The sequence below is a fragment of the Centroberyx affinis genome, unplaced genomic scaffold (genome assembly GCF_046629955.1).
Source record: "Centroberyx affinis isolate AG114_WGS23_722 - 3 ecotype Tasmania unplaced genomic scaffold, CSIRO-AGI_Caff_v1 ptg001146l_1, whole genome shotgun sequence".
Taxonomy (NCBI): Eukaryota; Metazoa; Chordata; class Actinopteri; order Beryciformes; family Berycidae; genus Centroberyx; species Centroberyx affinis.
Window position 1 is genome coordinate 31,246 of NW_027279680.1, and position 25,999 is coordinate 57,244.

At 43.0% G+C, this 25,999-nt stretch overlaps 4 protein-coding genes and 1 non-coding gene across 6 annotated transcripts; all 5 read right to left on the reverse strand.

Annotated features, from left to right (window-relative positions):
* Positions 1-5,334: 5,334 nt before the first annotated feature.
* Positions 5,335-7,975, reverse strand: LOC139648048 (alpha-1-antitrypsin homolog). The gene is made up of 4 exons (XM_071524098.1): positions 7,315-7,975; positions 6,643-6,913; positions 6,168-6,315; positions 5,335-5,526 (listed from the first exon to the last, which is right to left on the reverse strand). The coding sequence occupies exons 1-4, from the start codon at positions 7,973-7,975 to the stop codon at positions 5,335-5,337; spliced, it is 1,272 nt and encodes a 423-aa protein (XP_071380199.1).
* A 4,402-nt stretch (positions 7,976-12,377) lies between these two features.
* LOC139648040 (protein Z-dependent protease inhibitor-like) lies at positions 12,378-14,476 on the reverse strand. The gene is made up of 3 exons (XM_071524086.1): positions 14,270-14,476; positions 13,044-13,194; positions 12,378-12,786 (listed from the first exon to the last, which is right to left on the reverse strand). Exons 1-3 carry the CDS (start codon positions 14,458-14,460, stop codon positions 12,598-12,600), a joined length of 531 nt encoding a protein of 176 aa, XP_071380187.1. The 5' UTR covers positions 14,461-14,476; the 3' UTR covers positions 12,378-12,597.
* Positions 14,477-16,246: 1,770 nt separating this feature from the next.
* Positions 16,247-22,334, reverse strand: clmnb (calmin b). Of its 2 annotated transcripts, none has more exons than XM_071524099.1 (10): positions 22,137-22,334; positions 21,543-21,604; positions 21,326-21,421; positions 20,949-21,032; positions 20,718-20,810; positions 20,361-20,587; positions 19,881-20,074; positions 19,426-19,508; positions 17,555-19,254; positions 16,247-17,179 (listed from the first exon to the last, which is right to left on the reverse strand). In XM_071524099.1, exons 1-10 carry the CDS (start codon positions 22,219-22,221, stop codon positions 17,053-17,055), a joined length of 2,751 nt encoding a protein of 916 aa, XP_071380200.1. In that variant the 5' UTR covers positions 22,222-22,334; the 3' UTR covers positions 16,247-17,052. The 2 variants fall into 2 exon arrangements, with proteins under 2 accessions (XP_071380200.1, XP_071380201.1); XM_071524100.1 differs by having other exon boundaries at positions 22,090-22,150.
* Positions 22,335-23,306: 972 nt separating this feature from the next.
* On the reverse strand, positions 23,307-25,810 carry prkrip1 (PRKR interacting protein 1). Its single transcript, XM_071524094.1, has one exon. The coding sequence runs from the start codon at positions 25,787-25,789 to the stop codon at positions 25,232-25,234; it is 558 nt and encodes a 185-aa protein (XP_071380195.1). The 5' UTR covers positions 25,790-25,810; the 3' UTR covers positions 23,307-25,231.
* On the reverse strand, positions 24,137-24,409 carry LOC139648051 (small Cajal body-specific RNA 13). Its single transcript, XR_011695559.1, has one exon. It is a non-coding gene; the product is annotated as a small Cajal body-specific RNA 13 (non-coding RNA).
* Positions 25,811-25,999: the final 189 nt, after the last annotated feature.

Below are 25,999 nucleotides of genomic sequence, written 5' to 3' on the forward strand. Positions count from 1 at the left end.
CATTTTGTTTGATGGTAGCAATTTTCTTACAATATTACATTACCGCACAATCCCTATACCGTTCTTCTGTCTACATTACTCCTTGATCCTATTCCCTGAAGTACACTCTTGCCAAATGACTCACATGGCTCAATAAACCGGAAAGTCTAAGCTCTTCAATCCAATCCTGCACTTTGAAAATCATCACACATGAGCACACTTGAGGGGGGGGAAGGGTGTATTTGGGTTGCTTGTGTCAACACCTGTAATGCATCTTTTATGATCTTGTAAATCTTAAGTGATTGTTTTTATCAGACAGGTTGTGGGTGGGTGTGCGGCATATATATGCGTGCGTGCGTGTGTGTCACCCACAAGCCCGCAGCAATTTCACTGCACATTACAGTTGATGGATCAGCCGACTGCCACACACCTTAGAGCCGAGGTGCAAAAGCAGTCAACACATGTATCAAGAAACCGGGGAGAGCGGTGTGATTCTTTAGAGTTGATGCGAAACGACAGAGGAATAATAATGAAAGGCAATTGCTGTCTTACAAGTGACCTGGATTGATACACAGAGATACAGAGGCAGTCAATCCTCCAACAATGGGGTGTCTGTGGAAACACGTTATGTCTAATCTCATTTGTCAACAATAGGACAAACTTAGATTTTAGGGTCATAGCGTTGCCGCAGACTAGAACAGCACATTCACACACCGCTACACGCCATCCATTGCCTCTGCGAATAGCATTACACGCAACAACACTGTGTGTGTGTGTGTGTGCACGGACGCATAGGTCAGCGCAGTTAGTGAATGATGCGCATTGGACTGTCAGCACGAATTAGAGTAATAAGACATCATAACAAAACGCTGTGTGTATATATAAGTACATTTCTTCATATTTTTTAGTTTACTTTTAGTTTCCTTGCGAGTTTATCCCCTTTCTGCCACGGAAGCCTCAACATAAAATATGTTTGATTTCTCAGTGTGAGCCCTGCATCAACTGTACACCTCTACTTTCTGCGGAAAAGGCAGCAGAGACATAAATAATAAACATTATCAAAGTTTACGATTCCTCATTGTTTCTCTTTGATGCGAGAGCAGCCTCCTTCTGTCAACCGAGCTCCTGCCTTTTCTTTTCTTTTTTCTTTTTTGTTTGGCTTTGATGCACATTTAATGAGGTTATACAGTACCTAAGCTTTCTGTATACTGGGTCTGTGCTATTTCTATATACTCAACGGATTCTATCATTGCCACCTCTCAGCTCTATTGACCTGGGTCCACTGTTGTGTAATCACAAACCATGGGGTTTTGTTCTTAATGTGCCGCTGTCCTCCGAGCAGCTCAAGGGTTTCGGCTGATTGCAATGCCAATACGGATGTGAAGAAGCGTTTGAGTTTAGTGCCCGCGCTCCTGAGGAGACTATTTAATGGGAAATCCACCCCAAAACAGTTGTAAACTCTTACTACTATGGCTTTGGATAGTTTAATCTAGATTTGTGTGCATCAACAAGCTTCTCTGACTGTTAGCAAAAAGAGACAAAATACTAATCTGTGACTTTTTCCCGCTCTTCCACATTAGAGTCTTCACTCTGGATTCTTGCTCTTGGAGAGTTGTGCCTGTTTACAAAAATGTTTACACTGTCCAAGTACATCGAAATATAATTCTCTTTTTGGGTAGATTTCCCCTTTAATGTGTGTTGAGATTGCTGGCTTTGTGGCACAGCACCCAGATGATAACAGATGATGTGAGAGAGAGAGAGAGAGAGAGAGAGAGAGAGAGAGAGAGAGTCTTTCTATGACCTTCCAAACATCCGACTCATTTGACTTTGATGTGTAAAACAGACCAATGAATGGAGGGGCGGATGTGCTTTAATTTTGCTCTAAATTACAAACTCAAATGGGGAGAGCGCTAACTGAACAATAGCAAGGTGCAAAGGGCCTTGCTCTTTTCCTGTGACACAACAGTGCCACCTGCTGGTGTGTGTGTGTGTGTGTGTGTGTGTGTGTGTGTGTGTGTGTGTGTGTGTGTGTGTGTGTGTGTGTGCGTGAGTGTGAGTGTGTTTTAATAGATGCATATGTGTGTGTGCTTACCTGCATGCGTCTATGCACTTAAACGGTTTATATCCAAACTGATTTATGCTTTGTTGTTGCATAAAACGCTTCTCGTTTCAAGTCTTGTTGTAAAATCATACTTTGTCCTCCAAGAAGGATTTTTACATAATGTCAGAGAAAAAGTCTAAAACCTCCACTCCCGGTCGGCATGACGATCAGCTAGACCTGACTAATATGTTTGTGAGTTCATTACCAACTTTGGAGGAGATTGTAGAGTGGAAGGAAGGCCTGAAGACTTATCAAGAATATTGAGAGATAAGTCTCATCCTGGTTGGGCTTTGAGTTTTTCAAATCTGTTGCTCAGTTGCCCAAATTGCACTGCTGCTTCTTCATCTATCATTGTTTTGGTAACAGGGGGAATGCATGCAAAACATTGCGCTAACAAGTGGGATACCATCCACTCTCACTCCCCTTTAATGGCCCCCAGATTGCTGGTAAAATGAGATTAAATCATTGCAAATCACATGGCTTCATTGTATCTCTCATCCTACAGTGATTGAAAATCTATAGGAAGGTGCTGTGGTAGCTATCAGGGAGGTATTTCATCACACATCTATCCCCTATTAGTACTGCAGTGGCAGTTATAACCTACTCTTTTTCAAAGTAGAGTTAAATAAGAATTCTCTAACACAAAATCTGAGTCTTTAAGTGATAAAAAGTGGGACATATGATAGCTAAAGCTGTGGAGAAGACCAAGTTATCTCATCAGTCAGTTTTTCTATGGCTTCTTCTCATCTCTCAGATGGAGTTTCTCCCCTCTGTCAGATCCAAGAGAATGAGGAGGTCTTCTGCGCTCATGAGACAGAGGCAGGCTGAAATAACTGCCGCTACTTGCACCCCCTCGACCTGATGGTGTATGCATTATAGATGCCCACTTCACACTGTGACACATCATGTCGTGATTTGCATGCGCACCATGCATTTGATCTTCTTTAAGCAGGAATAATAACCAAAGCAGAGAGATCTGAGGGATCTTCGGTGGTAGTAGAGGGAGAGTTTTGAAGCTTACGCCTTAATGAACGCTTCTTTGTGTGATGGCTCAGAAAATATCTTGACTTTGTGGTGTTTTCCACAAGTGTGTGTGTGTGTGTGTGTGTGTGTAATACACAGTGCAAGTGCAGACTTAACTTTCCCAGTATGATTCAACTTCAAGAGATAGTTAGCAAAAAACTAGCTGGCCCAAACTTACTTTTATGACTTGCATTTACATTGTTCTGTTTTGTTTCAGACTTTATCTCTTAGCTAACCAGAGAAAACTTACAATACATGCAAATAGTAGAATATATTAACATTTAGTACATGACTAAACATCCATTTATGAGTTCTCCCCATTTGTAGATACACACAGGCCATCTGCTGACATCTGATAACAATGCTACTAGCCTCTCATTCCAGTTAGCAGTATAAAGCTTTTTTTTAATCAATGCTCCTGTTTTAAATAGGATGATCAATTTAATGTGAAGATAATTTGCATAAATGTAGTCCGAAAAATTCACATAATTTGGGGTTTTCACAACATTGTGTCCCAGCTTGTCACACAGCTTATCATTCCTTGCCTCTCAGTGAAAAGCATTTTTAGAAATAAATATAAATAAATATAGATTATTCAGGATACTTGTATGGCTTGTTTTTACCTCTCTTGTGGGCTTTAAAAACCTCTGAAAGACCTTGAATAATGTTCAGAAGAAACACTTTATATTAAAATGAAATAGCTGAAATTGTCTTTATGTATTTCAACACTTTCTGATATAAGAACATTTAAACTTTCATCTGAAGCTTTAGGGTACTGAAAGGAGGCTCATCAGCTCAGTTTGTCTGAATCCATAGCTGAGTCCAGAAGGAATATGGTTTAAGAGAGATTAAGTAAAAATAGGCGAGGATATTTGAGGGAAATATTCAAGAACTTCAGTGGTCTCTGAAGATTTTCTCTCCATTGATAAGACAATGAAAAATCTGATTTATTGCTGCTCGGGCCGCAGCGACATCACGACGATAGCGCCTGTCTCTGTTCGACAAAAAGGGACATTTAAGCGTTTCAACACATCGCAGCAGGCTGCCCACTCTGCTTTGTGATTCAGTCGTTTCTCACTCATGTCGTTCTCCTGAGTCAGTGTGTGTGGGGGCTGGCAGGCGAGACAGAGGGTATGTGTACCGATTGTGTAAACGCCCCAGCAGCAGCTTCTCTGTTGACAGGTCAAAGGGCGAGGAGTCGTCCGAGGCTGATGGCCATCAGGTCACGCAGCTTCTCTCTGCTGTATCTTGGGCTGAGTAAACTTTGCCGTGGTGAAACTGCCTCGCTCAGGATTCAGTCACTGTGTTACTGCTGAGTGTGTGTTTCCAGCTGAACCATGTGGCTGGAGTTACAGTGAAAAATGAAATGAAAAATTACTGAATTTCCCTGTAACAGAGTACAAGTAATTTATGATTTATGACCAACTGTGGCTTTGGTGTCAATCAAGTAAAGTATATTGATAGGGGAAAATTAAATCTGATTTGGGAAATTAGTAGAGTAGCATGCCAAAGAGAGTGTGTGAGATTTAAAAAATCATATTCTATCATATTGTCTATTTGATAGGACAAAGATGTTGTGTTATTTGCATTCTGTTATTCTATTGAAAATCTAAATTTGGTCACAATTACTCTCTACCATTTTAACAACTCACACAAAAAAAAAAACGAAATTTTACACAAGCACTTTGAGTTTTTAACTTTTATTAACCAACCATATTTCTCACAGAAATGGGACAGTATTTGTACTTGGGGGGAAAAAAAGAATATTCACTGGATGTACACATGACCCTTAGTCCTCTTTGGAAAAAAAAAAATAGAAGAAATGAAACCAACACATTCTGTAAAGTATCAGACATTCATTAACAAGTCTGTGAAGAGGTGGGAATTGAAGGACAGATGTTGTGATGAAAACCCATTTCGAGGAAGGTGATTGCATAATGCAATTACCATGCCAAAATTAATCCATCGACGCTCCAACATGAAAGACAAACATGTGCATCCATACAGGCACCACCGCTCAAACAGAGAAACACAAACACATTTGTATTTGAATTTGTGTAACAGCTCCTCTCGTCCTTCAACAAAATGTTACATTTGAATGACGGCAGCTTTTCTAATGTTATTATGAAATCAAAAATTCCCCTGCCAAGAAAGACAACAAGCACACTTTATGCTACAACTGTAAAAGCATCGTTGACTTTGATGACGGCAGGATCGTCATGACGACGCCTTTACTTGGCCGTGGGATCGTTGATCTTGCCCATGAAGAGGAGGCTCTTGGTGGAGTGCTCCAGGATGAAGACGAGGAAGGGCCTGTTGAGCCTCATGGTGTCAGGCAGACTCATGGGCATGATCTCGATGGTGGTGGAAGCCGCCGCCTCCGTTCCCGTCTCGTCCACGCTCAGCACGGCCTTGTGGGACACCTGAGGAGCAAGCAGGAGGAGGAGGCAGTGAATGTCTGTTTGGGATTTTAATAAGTCTCTGATAAAGCTGTAGAAGCTAGAATCTAAGGTTTAATTCAGTATCTAAGTACACTACCAGTCAAAAGTTTGGACACACCTGATTGAATGTACTATGTTTTTCATTATCTTAAAGTAATTTTGATCTAAAGGCTTATGCTTAAATGCTTGAAATTTGTTTCTTCGACAAATATAAATAGTGAAGTTGATGCCCATGTATGAATTTCTTTCCAAAGCCTTTGCCTGTCCATCAAGGCAAAGGGCAGCTACTTTAAAGAATCTAAAATATAAGATAGTTTTGATTTGTTTATGACTTTTTTGGTCACTGCATAATTCCATTTGTGTTATTTTATAGTTTTGATGTCTTTATTATTCTAAAATGTGGAAAAATAGTAAAAACGAAAAATCTGTGTCCAAACTTTTGACTGGTAGTGTATTTGATTGTGGACATATTATGTTCTGCAATCACTTCTAGACTATGCTGCTCATTTTCATGCAGCACGTAATATATTTAAAGAAGCCTTTGTAATCCCCCATAGTGTAGTAAGTCATATTCCCATGCTGCCTCTTTTTCCCATAACACACTTATGAATTACCCGTCATACCTTAGAGACTTTGAGCTTGACTTCCTCGGAGATGCCAGAGAAATCGGCGGCGTCTCCAAAAGCGCTGCTGATGCCCATCTCTTTCAGCGTGCCGTCCAGGGAGGCATCGGCTGAGATGGAAAATTTAGGCAGGAACAGATCTACCGAGCTGGGACACAAACACACACACACAGCATCACATCAGCAGTGTCAGAGGCATCAGATTTACTGGAATACAGAGTTTGTTCAGTGAAGTTGAGCTGTGCTTGATCTGGGGTCACAGTACTTGCAATTTCAAGCAAATCAAACACACCGGCAGAATTATCCGGATCACCCAGGTTGTATTCACCCAGTCGATTATGCAGAAAGAAGAAAACACACCCAATCCCAATAAACAAATACCAAGACATTCCCTCGCTCTGTCACTTTACCTACAACACACTTTATCTACAACCAAGGCACAAGGATTCAAAAACGAGCAAAACTCCTCTCTCACCTCCTGAAGAGGGAGTTGTGCCAGTGCCTGATGTACTCCTTGTTGATGTAGCCCTCCACCTCCGCCATCTTGCCCTCGTCGGGCAGCACGATCATCATGGAGGTGTTGCTCTTGTAGGGCAGCAGGATGACGGTGGTGTGGTTGTCCTGGTCCTGGTAGAAGTCGTAGCGGCCCGTCCTCTTCATCATGTCCACCTGCACCGAGGTGTTTTCGTCCACCTGGAAGTCCGCCTTGTGCGTCTGGGAGGCTTCGAAGGGCTTCTCCCACTTTCCTGCAGGAGGTGGTGGAGGGGGAAGATGAATATATTGTAAATAAAGACGTTTTGTTGTTGTTATACATTGTTAAATACTGCAATATGGTCTATATTCATCATAAATCATGTTTATTTTCACACATGGCTATCCAATGTCTCACTGTCCTTAAAGGCACTGACTGTACTGGTGAGTTTTCATGACACAGTAACTGTCTTTATTACCATACAGCCTTACTGGCGCCTGGTGGATTTACTTGACATGTATTTGTATAAATACACAGTGCCCATTTCCGTGTGTGCACATGCATGTAATTATGTGTCTAACTGTGTGTCTGCCTGACTGGCTGGCTGGCAATCTGCATGCATGTTCCTCTCTCTCTTCGCGTACATCTTTTACATTTTTTGTACGTCCCTCCTACCTCTGAAGAAGACATAGTTGAGCAGCACCATGGCCGTGTCAGGGTCCAGGCCCTTCACCTGGTCCGTGATCTTGTCCTGGGTCTTCTTGGCGATGAATCTGTTGATCTCTGCCGCGGCGTCAGCAGGGGTGGCGAAGTCGACGGTGAAGCCCTCGCCGGCGTAGTAGTGCTTCACGTCCTGCAGGAACTTCTCCACGGGCTTGAAGCCGGAGCGGAGGGCCAGGGCGTTGCCAACGTCCAGCTGCTGAGCCTCTTGGTTGTGGCCCAGCATGTGGATGAGATGCTCGTACGCCTCGTTGACCTGGACCTGGGTCAGGTTGGAGCCGCTGTAGCCCAGGGCGGTGAAGAGCTGGCTGTGGGTGTCACCGACGGCGCCCGTGGACAGCATGGACAGGGCCGCGGCGATGCCCAGCGGGGAGTAGAAGATGTTCTTTCCGGCAGCGGTCTTGGCGCTCAGGCTCTTGTAGAGGGTGAAGGCGAAGTCGGCGTTGGGAGGGGACAGCTTGTGGCACATGTCCTCTCCCTCGTGGCTGTGGGCCTCCCCAGGGCCGTGGTGGAGCTGGTGGAAGTGCTTGTCTGTGTGGCCCTGGTGGTCTCCCCCATGAGGGGCCGCCCAGGCGACAGCCAGCAGAAGGGCCGCAATCACACAAATACCACGCATCTTTATCACCTGTCAAGATGGAAGGGAAAACAGGATTTGAGACTGTTAGCTGTATTTCACCAACATCATAGTATTCATCATAGTAGTTGATATTTGACTCCATAACCATGATATAAAATAAAAAAACACAAGGTAATTACTTCTAATAATAATAATAATAAATAGTTGGGAAATAGTTTGATAGTTTATTGGGATGGACATCACAAAATCATATCATCTAATGTAGGATGAATGTGAAGAATAAATCTGACATCAGCTATAGCTGTAGCTCACAAGCTTTTAAACAGGACACACTGGGGAAATTATGTTGCTTCTAAACAGCTTTAACACTTCCATCACATATTATCATACATTTTGTCACCGCGTTACAAACATTCCCTTTTAAAGTTAACTCATTCCAAATTCAATTTACTTCAAGATGAAGTCTAAATCATCCAAAAATGAAGGTTACGTAAAACGCTCAACACATGTGAATAAAGGGCAACGCTTACCGTCAATGTCCTCTTTGCCGGAGACAGTTTGGCAGCAGCTCTGCCCTTATATAGCCCTAAAAGAGTCAGCTGAGCAGTGGATTAAAGATTAACCAGGTTCAGCCCTTATTCTCTGTCCTGTGCAGTGAGATATCAGGTCTGACTATCTCCACTGATGCAACACAGCTCACACAGCACTCATGGGTAAAACTGCTGCTGAGGTCGGGCTTCTGGTCTAAAAAAAAGTGGGTTATACTGTATCTGCCCGCCTGCTTTCTCCTGTTTGCATCACACACCTATCACACAGGACTTAATGCTCAAACCACTTCAGACACTTGAGACCCTTTAAATAGTTTTATATGTTTATCTTCATTGTCAATTGCTGATTGACACCTGTGATTGATTGCAAAATCACAGGTGTTTAAGAAGACTCAAATTACATGACTTGGATCCTCATCACATGATGTAGGCTCATATAATAATAATAATAATAATAAACTTTATTTGTACAGCACTTTTCAAAACAAAGTCACAAAGTGCTTTACATGGGTGCAACAGGATATTTCATGACTGAGGCAAATAAAATCAGGCAATTAAAATAGTACAGACATAAAATGGAATAGAATAAAAAAACCCAACAATAGAGACAATAACAATAATAATAAGACAGATAAGATAATAAAACAAATAAGACATGTTGACAAAAACCAAAACGGTGTGCCAGAATTAATAAAAGGCTTTTTTAAAAAGATATGTTTTGAGAAGTGATTTAAAAGATGTCACTGATTCTGCAAGCCTCAGATCCTCCAGCAAGGAGTTCCAGAGCCGAGGGGCCTTGACTGCGAAAGCCCGGTCACCTTTAGTCTTGAGCCGGGACTTTGGAACAGCCAGCAGAGCCCTGCCCGAGGATCTGAGGCTGCGCTCTGGCTCGTAGGGGAGCAGCAATTCAGCAATGTAGCTGGGGGCTAAACCATGAAGAGCTTTAAAGGTGATCAGTAAAATCTTAAAATCAATTCTAAAACTAACTGGTAACCAGTGAAGAGAGGCTAAAACAGGGCTGATATGATCTTGTCTTCTAGTATTTGTTAAAAGCCGAGCGGCTGCGTTTTGTACCCGCTGAAGGCGCGAGATGGTTTTTTGGCTCAACCCTGAATACAATGAGTTACAATAATCTAAACGAGATGAAATAAAAGCATGGATGACCTTCTCGAGATCAGGCCGAGAGAGAAAAGACCTGATCTTTGAGATGTTCCTTAGTTGATAAAAGCATGATTGAACAACGTTTGTAATTTGTTTATCAAATGAAAGGTCACTGTCCAATATCACACCGAGGTTTCTGGCTGCAGGTTTGATATTTGAAGATAGGGATCCAAGATGTTTCTGTAAAATGGGGATGGACTTTGGGGGACCAAAGAGAATTATTTCAGATTTGCTTTCGTTTAGCTGGAGAAGGTTTTGGGACATCCAGGACTTTATTTCTGACAGACAAGATAAAAGATGATTAAAATTGCCTTCTTCACTGGTTTTTAATGGGACATAAATTTGTGTGTCATCTGCATAACAATGGTACTGGATTTTGTATTTCTTTATGATATGTCCCAGTGGTAGCATGTATATACAGAATAACAAGGGGCCGAGGATGGAGCCTTGGGGAACACCACAGGTCAGAGGGGCCACAGAAGAGGAGGCATTACCCATGACTACTGAGAAAGTTCTGTTTGATAGATATGATTTAAACCAGTCTAGAGCAGTATCCCTGATGCCAACCCACTTTTCAAGGCGATCCAATAGGATAGAGTGATCCACAGTGTCGAAAGCAGAGCTCAAATCCAGAAGAATTAAAATCGAACAATCACCGGCATCAGCTGTAAGTAAAAGGTCGTTTGTCACTTTGATGAGAGCAGATTCGGAGCTATGACGTGCACGGAAACCTGATTGAAATTTGTCAAAAATATCATACATATTGATACAAGAAATCAACTGTAAGTAAACAGTTTTCTCTAAAACTTTTGACAAAAATGGTAATTTGGAAATGGGTCTGAAATTTTTCAAATCGGCATGGTGTGACTGGTGGCATGACCAATCTGGAGTTTTATTTCATTTATTTTGCTTGTGAAGAAGGATAAAAATTGCTCACAAGTCATGGGGGTGGCTTCAGTTTGTTTGCTAGGAGGAGGGTTAATTACGGATTCAATGGTTTTGAAAAGAATTCTGGGGTTATGGCGGTTTGTTGTAACGATGTTCGAGAAATAGGAGGACCTGGCTTCTTTTATTGATTTCTGATAGGTAGACATTAGTTCTTTCATAATTTGATATGAAACCACCAGACGATCCTTTTTCCATTTCCGTTCAGCTTGTCTGCATTTTCTCTTTATTTCTCTGGTGTTGTTATTTAGCCATGGCGTGCTGTGAGTTGATTTTACTTTCCGGGTTTTTACAGGTGCTATGGAGTACCGCTATACATGTATTGTTGAAATTGTCTAGCATATGATGGGATGAGGCTAACTAGTGTAGCCTACACCTATATCTAAATATTTAGTTTTTTCTATTTTCTTCTATTTTTGCATATATTATATGGTTAAAAATATTATATGGTTAAAATGTTTCAAATGAGTGACGGCATGATCATGTGACGAGGATCCAAGTCATGTAATTTGAGTCTTCTTAAACACCTGTGATTGTGCAATCAATGAGCGAACCTGAGGAAGCAACTGGCGAAACGCGTTGTTCACTTCTCAAACCTAATCCTAAGAAAATAAAGATGTAAGTTAACAACGAAGTGTGTGGTTGGATAATTTCTTTTTATGGAAAATACAATCTTAGTTTCTTTTCTATAGTAATCAAAGATTGGAGAAAGATTTCCCCACTGTTGTGATCTCACTATATCAAACAGCAAATGATACACCAGAAATCAGTGGTCTTTGACTTGTTCTATACAGGGGAATGTGAAGGGTTTCATTCCAAAATGTAAATTAATTTTGGCTAATGTCAGCTTTATGTAAATCCATTTTGGAAAAGGAATTGTTACCTTATATTCATAAAATAGCATGAATGGGTATTCTAAATTGTAATCAATAGTCAGTAAAGCGTTGGATCAGTGAGCTCAAGGTAGTCTTTTCGCTGTTCACTCAAATTAGATAATATTAAAAGATGAGGCCAATAAATAGAATGTCAGTTTCTCATGATGAGTCTTTATTTACCCCTGTTAAACCATGCTGAAATAACGACAGAACAAAAGCCCATCTTGGCTCAATGTGTCAGTAGACACTTATAGAACAGTACATACGCTAATGACTTTATTCACTGTATTATATACAGCTGACATAATGACATATTTACACCTCTGAACACCTAACCAGGTTCTGCTAACTCTATATTAGGCGCCTGGCTGGCTGATGATGGTAATAAATGTGTCATGGTGAAAGACTGGGAGCAGATTAATAGGCTGACATTTCTGTTGCTTGTGATAGATCTGTTGTCTTATTCATCAAACTATCCTCTATTCATCATCTCCCCAATGGGCTGAATATCACCGTGACATCTCCACAGGCCCGTCTGGTGCTGAAGTAAAAATGAGCTAATGTCCCAAAGCTACTGAACCTTGCTGCAATGTGAAAATGTAAAACTACATTATGGGAGTTTTCTTTTTTTGACACTCAACAAGCCTCGATGTTCTTGCAAAGCAATTTCCTGTAATTGCATAAGATGATAAAGAGATGTTAAAGGGGGGAAATGGATTGTAGAGTGAAAAAAATGACAAAAGAGAGAATGCTTTCACAATGGAAGAAAGGTGCTTTATGTTTTAGCGAGAAATGAAGCGATTAAATCACAAGGAGAGACTCAAATTACTGCCATTTAAATGTCCTTCCTTTTCATCATTTTGTGAAAATGCAGAAACAAACAAGATGCTTATAAATCATACTGTAATGCTTGGAAGTGCTAGGAAGTGAACAAAACACATTCTGCTACTTGAGTGAAATTGCTTGTAATGCACAATCTTAAAAGCCAACAGTAGTTCTTTTAGATTGACATTTTTCCAAAATTACACGTTTTAAGAAGCAGGGGAAAAATACACACCAAAACTGTAAGTGAATGCAGCATAATGTCAACAGTAAAAGAAGGAGGGATAAACAGAAGAATTTGATGTTCACTCTAGATGTCTCTAGGATCAATAATTTTCCCAATGAGCAGGACGAACCCTGTCAGTTCATCGTAGATTAGGAGCATGAAGGGTCTGTCAAAGGTAATTCGAGGAGGGACGGAGAAGTCCAGCTTGGCGTCAGATCTCCCCCCGTCTGCTGACTTGGTCTCTTCCACCTCCAGTGTAACCTCATGCAGAGCCTGAGTGGAACGACACAGAAACAGGTGGAGTGAGGGAATGGACTAGTAAAGACATGGATAGACAGAGAGAGAGAGAGAGAGAGAGAGGGAAAAAGACAGATGTGTAAGTATATCTGAGCATATTCATTGGAAATGTTTAATTAACTAGATGCAGATGCTCTATCTTTTCTTTAAAGGTCTCAGCCTATAAAAGCATTTTCCGCTGGTAGTTTGTTTCCAGCAAACAGAAACGGGACGTGTTTTGGTTCTTCCTCGACCTTGACGAGTGTCAGTGTCTTCTTCTTCGGCGATACCCCCGAGAAGTCGGCTGAGTCGGAGAAAACAGACGATACCCCAGAGCTTCTCAGGAGGCTTTCTAAACTGTAGGATTTCCTCAGTTGGAACTTGGGGAAACGGATTTCTGCCCGCCTGTGAAAACAACAATCAATGTGTTAATGGATTTGCTCTAAGCTGTCTTGTTACAACTTGTGGGACCCGTACTGCAGGCTTTCGCTCACTGATGTATAGAGAGCAGTAATTATTGCTGACTCAGAAGCCACTCAGCATCATTCATCATGTTACCGAACAACAGAAAGCAAGTGACTTGAGGGGAGCAGCGAGAGGGGCTGCTCAGTATACTGTGACATGGATCAATACACGCCCAGGGATAAGCAAACATAGAGGACATATACAGTATACGCTCACTCAAACACACTCATATATACAAATACTAACCTTTGGATTAACATGCTCATACACACACGCGTATATCCAAACCCAGTGATCTTATGTGGCACCATACCACACACCACAACTACACAGGAGAGTTTGTAAATCATCTATCCTGCATTACAACTGCTGGATTTTCCAAACATTCCCCCTTGGGTGTTTGAAAAGGACAGTGGTTCTCAAAATGTTTGGCTCATGACCCCTTAAAACGAAGCAATGCCTACTTGTTCCCCCTCAAGTCAAGCCATATGCAGAGTGGTGAAGAGTTGAACCAAAAAATTATTTTCCCTTTTCAGGTCATTCACTTGATTATCAGAGGACGCCTAGAGACTGAAAACTATTTAGTAGTTCACAAGAAAAAAGAAAACAAAAAGAAAAAGAAAACAAAAATCTGAAAAATTACACGATTATAAAAAAGAATATCTTGTGCCCCCCTGTTTGAGAACCACTGTTCTAAGATAATTACACACTCTGCCCTTTGCTTTCACTTGATTTCACAGCTCCCGTCTGAAACCATTTTGCAGCTGCTCTTCTGCTTTCACCTTAGCAAGCATATATAATTCAACAAGGGATGCAAAATGGCACAAGTGAAATCAATCCATATCCACATAGGCTTGAGGCTGCTGAGACAAAAAATGTACGCAACTTGGTAGAGAAAGATGGGCTTGAGCTGGTGACATGCAAAAGATGGGTATGAGCCGGATTCAAACCCATGACATTACAATGACAAGGTTCGTGCCTCAGCCTGTTCGGACACTTGGGCATCCCCACTCACCCTGGCTTCAGGTTGCTGAGCCAGAAGCTCATGCGGCTGTCAGACAGGCATTCTTCCAGCGGCTGCAGCTCTGCTTTAGGCAGCAGGAGCAACGAGGCCAGGCGTCCAGAATAAGGCAGCCTCACCACTGTGGCTGAGCAGTTGGTGTCGTACAGCATCCTGAGCTCGGACGAGTCGTCCCTGAACATCATGGGCACTTCCACGCTGGCCGTAGCATTCAGCTGGAAGCGCCGCAGCACCGTGTGGCGCCGCGCAAATGGCTGCTTCCACCCACCTGATTTACGTGTGGTTAACAGAAGGAATAGGTTAGGCATGAAATATGAAGATGAAATGGGAAAAAAAGTAGATGCACATGTATGAAAAGCTCCTGCTGTGTAAATTTATTACCACCAACTGTGACGTATTGAGGATTCGTTCTTCATCAAGAAAAGACTGATGAAGAGCAGGTGCTCAATATGCGGAGCGGTGGGTGGTAATGCTTTGGCACAATGAGCGCAAATTGTGCAAAAAATAAAATAAAAAATGTACTGACTATACTTTTCCAAATTCATTTTCATTTCAGCTGTCACTTCACCCCAGCGTATTTTTTTTTGTTTTGTTTTGTTTGCCAAGAAATGAAGGAATATATTTTGGATCTGTCTGACGGTTCATACCACCAATACATAGCAACATTTCCCAATCATGTAGTGACAATATCAATATGCATGGGAAACAACTTCCATTCCTGAGAAAACACTTTGTACAACAGGAAGCTACCTTTGAAATGCACATAGTTGTTGAGTATAAGTTTGTCAGAGCCGCCTTGCAAGTCTTTCATCAGCATCTCAAAGCTGATGTTGTTGAAGGTGGCAGGCTTGGTGTGCTGAGGCTCGGTCACAAAACTCTGGTGGTCTACTGAGGGTTTGCCATCTGTATGTAGGCTGCTCCACACTCTCAGTTGGACCCCAGTACCATTCCCAGCCCCCTGAGCTTCAGTCCCAGTCCTAACCTCTGCCCCAGCCCCTACGTCAGCTCCAGTCTCTGCCCCAGCTCCTGCCCCGGCCCTAGCCTCAGTCCCAGCCTCTGCCTCTGCCCCTGCCCTCTGAACCTCTACCCCGACCCCTCCCTCCTGCGTCACGAGGCTCTGCTGCAGCTCTGCCAGAGCAGATATGGTGGCCTCCACTCTCTGCTCTGTGGAGTTGGCCGCCAGCCCCAACGCTTCCAGGGCCTGGCTCCGACTCTCGGACCCAGAGGCCCGGGACAGCAGGGCCAGAGCCGACGCCAGGCCCAAGGGCGAGAACAGCAGGTTGTGCTGCTGCTGGACACCGGGTTCAGCGGCGGTTCTGGTGGCCAGGTCACGGTAAGGTTCAAAGGCCAAGGCTTTGTTTAGGGCTGATGTGTTAAGCTGCTGCTGCTGCTTGACCCCTCGCTCTCTTCTGATAGACCTGCTGAGGAGCTTCTCTGGCTGTGGTAGAGCAGACCCATCCGCCGAGAAGCCTGTTAGCACTGCTAGCGCTGTTAGCCACATAATACTATACATAATGGAGATCATCGTTTCTTCTCTTGCCGTCCTGGCCTGGCCCGATCCGGAGACGCCGCAGGTCAATCTCATGTAAGACCGGCCAAACTCCAGCTTTGGGGGAGTGTTGTTCTCCCAGCTCCATGCGGGGGTGGTGGTCGTGTTGAAAGGATATTGATCTCCAAGGCTGTGCTGTTGACCCATGGGCTGAGCTCCAAGCAAACAACGCCAGTCTGTTTTTTTAGTTTCTCAGAAATCCTACAGCAATGTGTGTGTGTGTGTGTGTGTGTGTGTGTGTGTGTGTGTGTGTGTGGTGGGCACAGAGGACAGGACACACTCAATCCCCCCCCCAATCCTGGTCAACATGAATTCTGAACGCTTATGTAACTGATGCATACTTAAATAGCGTTCTAGTTTCACTGTGCACATTTTGGTGTATTCTATCCTATTTGCAATTCTAACAGTTTAAAACTGGTCTAATCTTACAAAGACAATATGCACATGCCTGATGCTATTTTGTGGAATGGATCAGAAGATATTGTGTCTTTATTATTCATATCTCACAGTCATAAAAAGGATGTCATGGGAAAAAAAAGCTTAACCTTTATCTACCTGAGATGAAAACAATGAAATAGTACAGTTTCTGAGCCACAAGTGATGGCATGATAGCGGTGTGAAATGTCAAAGCGTTCATTAAACATTATCAGTTTAATCTCGCCATGCCAATACAGCTTAATTAAACAGCAGGTCATGTGGGATTCACAACACAACGCCATATAGACAGTCAGCAGCCTGTACTGCATGTAAAACAGTTGCTGCAGTGATGCTGTGATGCCACCATGTGGTTAATATCTTAAGTGACGTTTGAAAAGTTGTAAAGTGGTAATTTTGCCTGACCCACATCAAAAAGGATACGAAGCAGAGCATTTTGCACATGCATTCAGCAAAAACTCCACAGACGCTGACTAACAGTTTGTGTATGTGAAACTGTAAGAGCAATCACTTTTCCGCAGCAGAGCGCAATAGTGCTTACTAGAAGCAAGACCAACTCAAAATGTGTTTAACATGGGAATAATAGTATTATGTGTTTATCTGAAACTATAGCCCAACTGACAAATCGTTTCTGCCGGCAGCTAGAAGCAAACATAATCATTAATTGTTGCCTTGGGGGAAATTTAGTGACATTGATAAAGAGTGAGTCAAGCCCGAGTATCCCTGTTTGGCTCATTAGTGGAAACTGGGCTAATGAGCATATCTTAATAAGAAGGGAGCAGCGGAGGGAGACTCAAAGGTTCATTCGAGGTAAGATGAAGTAGCAGTAGAGCAGGATCCACAGGACCAGCAGCAACTCCAGCTCTAATGGGGTTACTTCACAAGAGGCTGCCAAAGTTTGAAGAACGGTACCTCCCTCGCTGTTGGAAAGTAGAGAAAACACAAGAGTATTGGATTAAGACTGAAATGGGCCACATTACATACATATGAAGAAACATAAATTACACAAATAGGATGAAACCACACACAGACGAAATACAAGTCTACAGATGCCTATTATAAGTTCAACACAGATATATAAAGGATTTTAACTAAAATACGACACATTGCATAAATGACACCAAACACCTGACAGAACAAAAGGCTAGATTTGCGTATGATAAATTCAGCATATATGAGTTTTTTTACATGGCAAACTATTATCTCTAGAATCTCTGTGGATGAATTAAAGGGTTATTTCTTTAAGACAGGTATTACTTGTATTTGCAGTCCAGAAAAAGATGATGATAGCCTACCTGAATGACTGAGAGGTGGCAGAGGTCCTATGTGGATTATTTTTGCCATCATTATGGAGATTAACACCTGTCTCAATGTCATTTTCCAGGGTAATTTCAGTGGGATGTCCTATTCTTGTTGCCTTCTCCTCAGTCAGAGTGTTGTGTTTCTTATCCTCCTGTTCCCCATCCTCCTCCTCTGCTGTGATAACCTCACAATCCTTTACATTCATAACTTCATTACTGTCATCTTTGTTACCCTCCTTTTCCTCCACCGTGGACACATCTTCCTCTTTGGCAACGCTGTCTCTCCTGTCCTCTTCCTCTTCTGTGTTAACTCTGACTGTCCTCCTGCCTTCACACACCGCCTCGTCAATAAAAGTTTTCTGGTTTTCCACCTTAAAACTTTCAAAATTCACAACCCTGCGCTCCTCTGCCTCCTCTGCCTCCTCTTCCCTCTTTACATCATCTTCTAACTTCTCTTCTTGCTCCCCTGCCCTTCTCTCCTCCTCCCCTTTCCCTACCTTCAACAAATGTTCTTCCTCTCCTTCTCCCTCTACTAACCTCTTGTCCCTCACTTGTCCAAATTTTTCAAAAGACCCAGTGTCAGTCTCTTCCCTGAGCTCTCTCTCCCACCCGGCAACTTCAAAAAGCTTTGCATTCTCTGCTTCATCTACCGGTGTCTCTCTTTCACCATAAACCTGCCTCACAAATCTAACATTTTCTCTCTTGTCCTTCTCCTTCTCTTCCTCTTCATCATCCCCATCATCCTGTTCCCTCACGACTCTTTCTCTCTCCTCCTCAAGCTCTTCTTTGCCCCTGCCTTCATCCTCTGCCTCCTCTTCCATATCGAGCACCTCTCCGTTGTTTACCGTCTCTCTGAATCTATTGCCGCCTCTAATCTCCTGCTGCTCATCCCCAACACTGCTTCCACTTTCCTCCATGTCAATGCTCCCCTGATCCATTGACTGCTCTCTGTCCTCAGATTCCCTCTCAAAGTCACCATTCTGTGTGAGTAAGCTTTCCTCATGTTGGGAGTAACATTCAGATCCATTGTCAAGTAACACCTCTGATAGTTTCGGACGTTTTGACTCCGCCGTCAGCTCTCCGTTTGAGATCATTTCTTCTGCTGTTCCCTCTTCAACCATCGGCGCTTGTCTATTGAGCGGATTATAAGATTGGAAAACGTCTTTGTTCAGATCCAGGATGTAGCTGTAGGCGTCTTCCTCGTCGGAGTCCAGCGCTGACAAGTTGTAGATCCCTTCCTCGGAGCTCAGGGAAAAATTACCCTCACCCACTCTCCCTTTACTGTGGCGCTGATCCACGGCGGTTTTCTCCATCCACGACCGGATCTCCTGGTCAACGATACCTGCGTCCAACGGACTGATCGGCTGAAAGACACCGAGAGACTTCCCTTTGTTGAGCTGTGAGGTGGTGGCATCGCCCACAGTTTCTTCGATGCTGCTTTGGGGACTGTAGGATGAAAAGATGTTGTTGGTAACCGGCCCGTTCAGGTGGCGTGAGGCGGCACGGCGCTCTGCTGAGGATCTTCTGGACCATCGTTTCCACAGAAGCTGCTCGTCGGTCTTCTCCTGGCTCTTCAGCAAGACTTGGGCTTCTGGGTCAGGAGCAAGCGGCTCTCCAAAGCTGATCGACTCAAGCGATGCGAACCTCGGGATCTCGGGAATGTTAACTCTCATTCCGCAATCTGTTGTATGATCCTGTAATTTAGGGTACATTAGTATATGGAGTCAAGTTTTTTGTGTGCTTGTTTGTGTTTTTTGCAGGTAAACGGAATACTGGCCAGAAACAAAATGAAGGTCCTTTGGATAGTAGTATTTATAAATGCAATTGTCTCTGCTGTTAAGATGCATAGGAAGAAGCCTACTGACCTCATCCAAGCCTGAATAATACTCCAGGAACATAGACACGTAGGTAATGACGGACCGCTCATCTGGTGAAGTGCATGTTACGTCTGCAGAAAGAGGGATACACACTTTTACACAGCAGCAGGTTGGGTAGGGAACAGAGAGACCATCCTTCAATCGGAGGGCCTGGGTTCCCCCGTGTATTATTTAAGACATAGAGAGATTAGCACTATTATGTACTTACGTATCTCATTTAAAGGGAGATCAAGTTTTAAATTGATCTGCAATGGGATCAGTGCTTCTGATTCACTCCTAATCTTTTGAGAGGTGGCATCATTACAGCGTGCTGCTGGTTAGTACAGACACAATCGCAGCACTATCTGGCAGAAGGCGACTGATTTCTTGCAGAAAGACACGTTTGTCTTTGTGAAGGAAAACAAATCAATGTGCAGCACTTTTTTATTGAGCAACCACCTCACCTTCAGGCTCCAGCAGAGGCGGTATGCCCAGGCTGCGCTGGGCGATCATGAAGGCCTCCTGAATGTTCTCCCTGGGCGCTCTGGACAGGCTGTCCCTCAGGTCCACCAAGCCAGGGTCGATGGACTTTATCATGGCTAGGAAGGCCAGTCCGCTCCTCCAGCTCTTCCCAAAGTCATGCACCTCCACCCCAAACCTGCGGATTTGAAGAAAATCCAATAGATAATCAAAACAAAAGCAAGGCCTTCAAATTTAATTCCTTGTCCAGATCCTATGAGGTTTTAGACTCTTTTCAAGATATCAAATCCAACCTGTGCTATCCATGCATTCACCTGATCAATGATCAATGAACTAAATCTTATGTTTTTGTTTTACTTACCACTGATGTTCTACCCTGGCTAACATGAATTTGCTGACAAAGACCATAGGGAAATGTTTAAACCAAGTTATTTTTCTCCTAATTTCTCCTATTTCAAACTCACTTTGATGTGCACCTTTGGACCCAGTGCAGGAGTGTCTTGATCGTTTTCCCACGGTACTTTGGTTTCCTGGCGGCCCTCTTGCCTTTGGATGGCAAAGTGCTGCTGGAGCAGCTGCTGATGCTACTGGCCGGGGGTGAGAGGTCACTGGAGGAGGGATAACTGCTCATAGATAAGGAGGAGAGGCTGGAAGAAATTCGCCTCTGGAGGCCTCCCGCCACCTCCCTTATCTGCGAGGGAGAGAGAGAGGTACTTATGTAAGGTCTGTCATAATGAGAGAGACATGGGCAAGGAGAGATAGATGAGGAACAAATGACAGAGAGAGGATGTGAGAGTTATGGATGGTGAGAAACTCCCTACCTGGAAATATAGGATAATGCTCCAGACAAGGTTCAGAACAACAGAAGGGACGCCATCTGCAATACCAGAGGCATCAATGCCAAGCAGCTTCACCTGAGAGACAACAGGGAGACATCATCTGAAATTACTAGTTTTTCTGGATCTAAATGCACCAAGAGCCAAATGCAAAACACAAATTATCAAGACTGCGTCACTGGAACTACTATTAAAGCTTTAGGCTAACAGACTCACATGCCGATCATCCAGGAATGCCAGGGCCTTGGCGATGTTGTTCAGCCTGAAAATGCGGTGAGAAGACGGCCTAAACCTGTAAACCTGCGATGAGAAATTACTGAAGAAACACTGCTAATCGATGCCAGATCAAAACCTGATATCTCCAAAACATTTTCAGGATTTAAGAAAAGGATTCTTATTTATTCATTGATAGTGATCTACTTTTGAAACAACAATGAATGAATTTTATAGCTCTTAGGGTAATAAACAAAGCTGCAAAGCGATAAACTGAACTGAACTGGGCATGAGTTAATTAAGGAATAAAATAGATATTATATTACATTATATTCTCTATTTCTGGATTCCATTAAATAGCCTTATAGCTTGATTCTTACTAGTTTGCACCCGGACAGCTCCTCCAGCAAGGCCATCAGCACCCTGCCATCCTGGATGTCTGTGAACAAGTCGTGCATCTCAACCGGAGGCTCACACTGGAAAATAACAAAACATAAACCTTACCGGTGATTGCATTTGTGAGGTGAAGTGTGAAGAAAATGAGATCCGTTATTCCGTTAAGTATCACAGTATAATACCAGATTGGTTATGCCTTACTCTCTGCAGGAAGACATTCATCCACCTGGTGAAAGTTCTCTTCTGTGCAGCTTCCCTCTCACCTGGGGAAAAGAAGACAAGGCCTGGTGAAATACACAGGTAACAATGCAACTTTGCAGCAGAAGAGTCCTACATAGATGTTTTCAAAAGGCTGCTTTAGATGTAATATAGCAGACAGGTGGTGAATAGTGCAAGCAGGTAAGAACAGGACTGTCAGAGCCTGGGGTAACAGTGCAAATGTGCCCCCCCCCCCTCCCCACAGAAGAATGCAAAATTTTATGACATGTGACTTTAAGACCCACTAAAAAGTGTTTTAGAAGATACCATGTCTGGTTCCACAAGCACAATATCAACAAGTTAAAATATAGTAAATGATTGGGTAATCAGATGCCACAATTACCTGGAAAATGAAAGTATGGAAGGCTAAGGAGGAGCAGGGAAACAGAATAGATATTCTGTTTTCAAAAGTACAATCTGCACACTTGAAGTCACTCTGTCTCATCTGTATCTTATTCACACAGTAGGCCATGGCAATAGTAATAATCACCTGCATCAGAATACAGATCCTCAGCATTCATCTCGATATTACTATACCTTGAGGCCACAGTGCTTCCTGTTCACTGATCTCTCCCAATGATTTCCCCTGTCCATCCCAGCTGGCCTTGTCCTGCGTTGCCATGGAATCACTGGAAAGAGCGTGACTGTTTCACACTTCTTCTCAACACTTCTACTTATATTCCATTGAGGGCATAGGAAGGGAAAGCGGTTCAAAGTGTAATGCAGTTGTAGTAATTTGAGGTTCATTACAGAAGTGAGATGAGGAAATGGCAGCGGGAGGCTGAGAGTGTCGTGCCCGAACACGCTGAGTCCTCCCTCTGAGGTGTTGATCAACTCTCGCACCACTCCCCCATGGCCTGGAATCAACTCAGCCTGAATCCTAACGGGAGGCTGTGATTGGTAATATTCTCACCATGTAATGTGCTGGCAGTGTTGGATTTCATAACACGTTTGAATGAAGAAATCAACTGGGATCATAGCGGTAGGTTGCAGGTTGTTTCATGGAGGAGACTCCCACTCTGGGCCAAATGTGATGAATTTCCTTTGACTTTTCATTACGACAGAGCGAATCAGTGAACTAAAAATCTGAATTCCTTCTGAGTATGTTTCTGCACCTTTTAAGCTCGGAAGACCTCTAAAAGGATGAATAGTTTGGATTTCACAACAGGGTCAAGCAGGGGGAGTCAGGGGAGGGCTGATATATTAAGTTACGCAACTGTAATCCCTCCAAAAAAAATACAACAGAATATGAGTTATCTGCAAAAATGGTTTATGAGCAGAGCTTTATTTCATATCAAGTGTTTTCAACCCTGTGTTTTGAGTTAAACCTGGCACTGATAAACTCTACTTGGCCTTACAGTACATCTACGCCTTATCACAGATGATAACACCATCTAATGCAATGAATGTGTGTGAAACAAACTGCAAAATGCACTCCATGATTGCACTCTTTTTTATAATTCTCTGGTATTCCTGACATCACTTCACCTGGGAACTTAAGCTCCCCAACTTAATCACTTAATAAATGTACATTAGTGCATATATACATATATCAACAACTTTGTTTATGTGTAGGGATGTACTTGAATCCATATAACATTTAATATAGAAAATAGTTACATTTTGATCATAGTTGTTGGCTACAGTTTGTAACATGGGGGGGTTCATTCATAAATCACAACAGAATAAACAAAGCTACAATACACCCAAGTAATAAAACTACTTTATTTTTCCAACAGAGCAGAAATTTGTAGTTGCAGATTCCACATTACTGTTAAATAAAATGGATGATTCTACTAATCTGAAACATCAGCACATAACTAAAGACTGTGAAAGAAACAAAATTGAACTGGACAAAAGTCTCAGCCGGTCTGCAAAGAAAGACAAGATAAATGAGCAGAAACTGACAAATGCATTGCCTATTAGCTCTGATCATACCCTTGAACTGGTCCTTTGCCCATTCATTTCCATAAGCTACTTCTCCATCGATCCTTTCAATGTTGAAAAGAAACAGAGGATGGCACAAATTGATCAGAGGTGTGTAGTCAGTCAGAAGCATTATTTTCCCTCCTTTGGTTAAAAACACAAGTTACTGAATGAAAACAAAACAAAAGGAGAGTTTGGCTAGTAAAAATATTAAAGACAGGGACAAAAAAAAGAAGAAGATATTCATAGGGCCTGAGGTGTAGCTTATAACCATGAGCCAGCTGTTAGGGATCGCTGCCAAGCTGCCTGTGCAGCAGGATGGGTGGGTTTGAACTTGAGGGAAAATACAATACACTTACTGTAGCAAGTTAATCAATGACAGAAAAACATGAATGGTTCTCAAAGCTGGCAGCCTCCTGGATTGATGTTGCTTGGTCCTCCCAGTGCAACACACACACCGAGTGTTTCTTACATGAGCAATGATGCTTTGCCTGAGGGGGAGTAACTGTGTCAAACCAGGAGGTCGCCATCTTTATTCACCTGCTTCACTGAGTGGATTTTAACTGGTGATTCAAGGCAGGAGTTTGTGGGGGAAAAAAAATCACAGAATGGAGTGTGACAGTGGAAAGTGTTTGGCAGGAAAAGCTCCCCCTGTTCCAAACAATATCTGGCCGCCAGTATTGCTCTACCTGCCTCAAGAAAGGTGAAGGTTACAGAGCGAGACCTTCACCACCGTGGAAAGCAGGCTTGTCCAAGGAACATCGCACGTGAAACTCCTGAGCCTCCAGAAGTCACGCCTTTTCATTCTTTGTGTTGTTCTCTGCAACCTTGTTGGGCCACACAAGCAATCATCCATGCAAGGGGCAGCTTCACAAGGCTGCAATGAATGACAGCAGCACAATGATGGGAAACTGGATGATAGAGAAATGTACTCACTTGCATTTGTAATCTAAGACTTGATAATATCTCTTATCAAACACTGACTGGAACAGAAAAGGGAAATTTAAATGTAATGAACTTGCATAACTCTTGCATGTCCACGTGTTTTCACATTTTTATTAAAACATTTACAATATCACATTAAAAAATAGAAAATGCCAAGTTTAACGATTCAAAAAAATCCAGGATGATTGTGGTTTTTCAAGCTCAAATTCAGAAAAGTTTATCATAAATTTTAGCTAATTCAAGACGCCCCTGGAGACTGAATACCTGGCCTGCTAGCTGAAACAGAATAACAAATACTTAACAAAGAGTGTTGATCTGTATTAACTATTAAAGTACAATGAAGAACCAGTGTTGCTGAAGACGTCTCGACGTGCCTAATTAGACTGGGACATAGACCAATATTTCCCTGTAATCATGCGGTCAGGGTTTTCCCTGCCTATTAAAACTAGGCAGTCCATCCAAGTTTTTCTGGCTGTTAAAAAGAAAAATATCAAACACCCAAATGCATTTTTCATCTTTGCAGTCCAAAGGACTAACGAATTAGTTCTACTAATGTCTTTTCCTTGCACAGGACTCTTGAACCAGGTCCAAATGTTTAATTGCTCCTTCTGGATGGTTTATGTGAATGTTTATGTGGTTTTGGTGTCTTCAATCTTCCCGAGCCCTGCGTGAAACATCATCCAAATCACAACTTCACCACCACCAAAGCCAGAAAACAGTCCAGAAAACTGGCAGTTCAGGCAGTCCGTATCCATCACACTTCATTTCTTCCCCATGATGAAGCTGGGCACCTCGGCATCATCATCAGCTTCTCTCTCTTGCTCCTCTTCCTCACTGCTGGTCGAGCTCTCGTCGGGGTCTTCTTTCTTGTTGGCGTCTTGTTTTGCTTTCTTGGCCATTAGCTTCTTCTGTTTTAGCTTGTCCCTCTTCTTCCTGCGCTTTGCCGTCCTGTCCTCGGCCGCCTGTTTGTTGTCCTCGATCTTGTCCAGATAATCCAGGTCCTTCTTTTGCTTCTCAGACATCTTGTCCAAGAAGTCCTGCCTCTGGTACTCTCTGCGGCGAAGGTGCCTGTAAACATGGAACTCCCCGCTGCCGGCGCCGGCACTGGAGCCCATCACATCCCGCACAAACTCCGGGGGAGCCCGCGGGTTCCACTCTTTCGGTCGGTCGGGGATGGGCGCGGGTTTATCCGGGTTACGCATCAGCCTCTCCAACTTTAGACGTTGCTCCTCTGCCGGAGTTTTGGCGATTATCAACGGCTGAGCCTCCTTTCCTCCGGGCTTCCCTGCTTTCCCATTTTTCTCCGTGGGCGCCGCCATCTTTCAAAGCGTCTTCTTCTTCTTCCCTTTCGCGCAAGTCACACCGGAAGCTATTAAAAGCTGCTGCGACCCGGAAATGATTGCGTAACTTGTAAGTATTTGTTGCTTCAAAACATATTATGATTGAGTGATTAAGTATGTAACATATCGGCTGTGGTAGTACTTATTTAATCCAGTATACTTTCATTAAAATGTCTCTTTTGAAATATA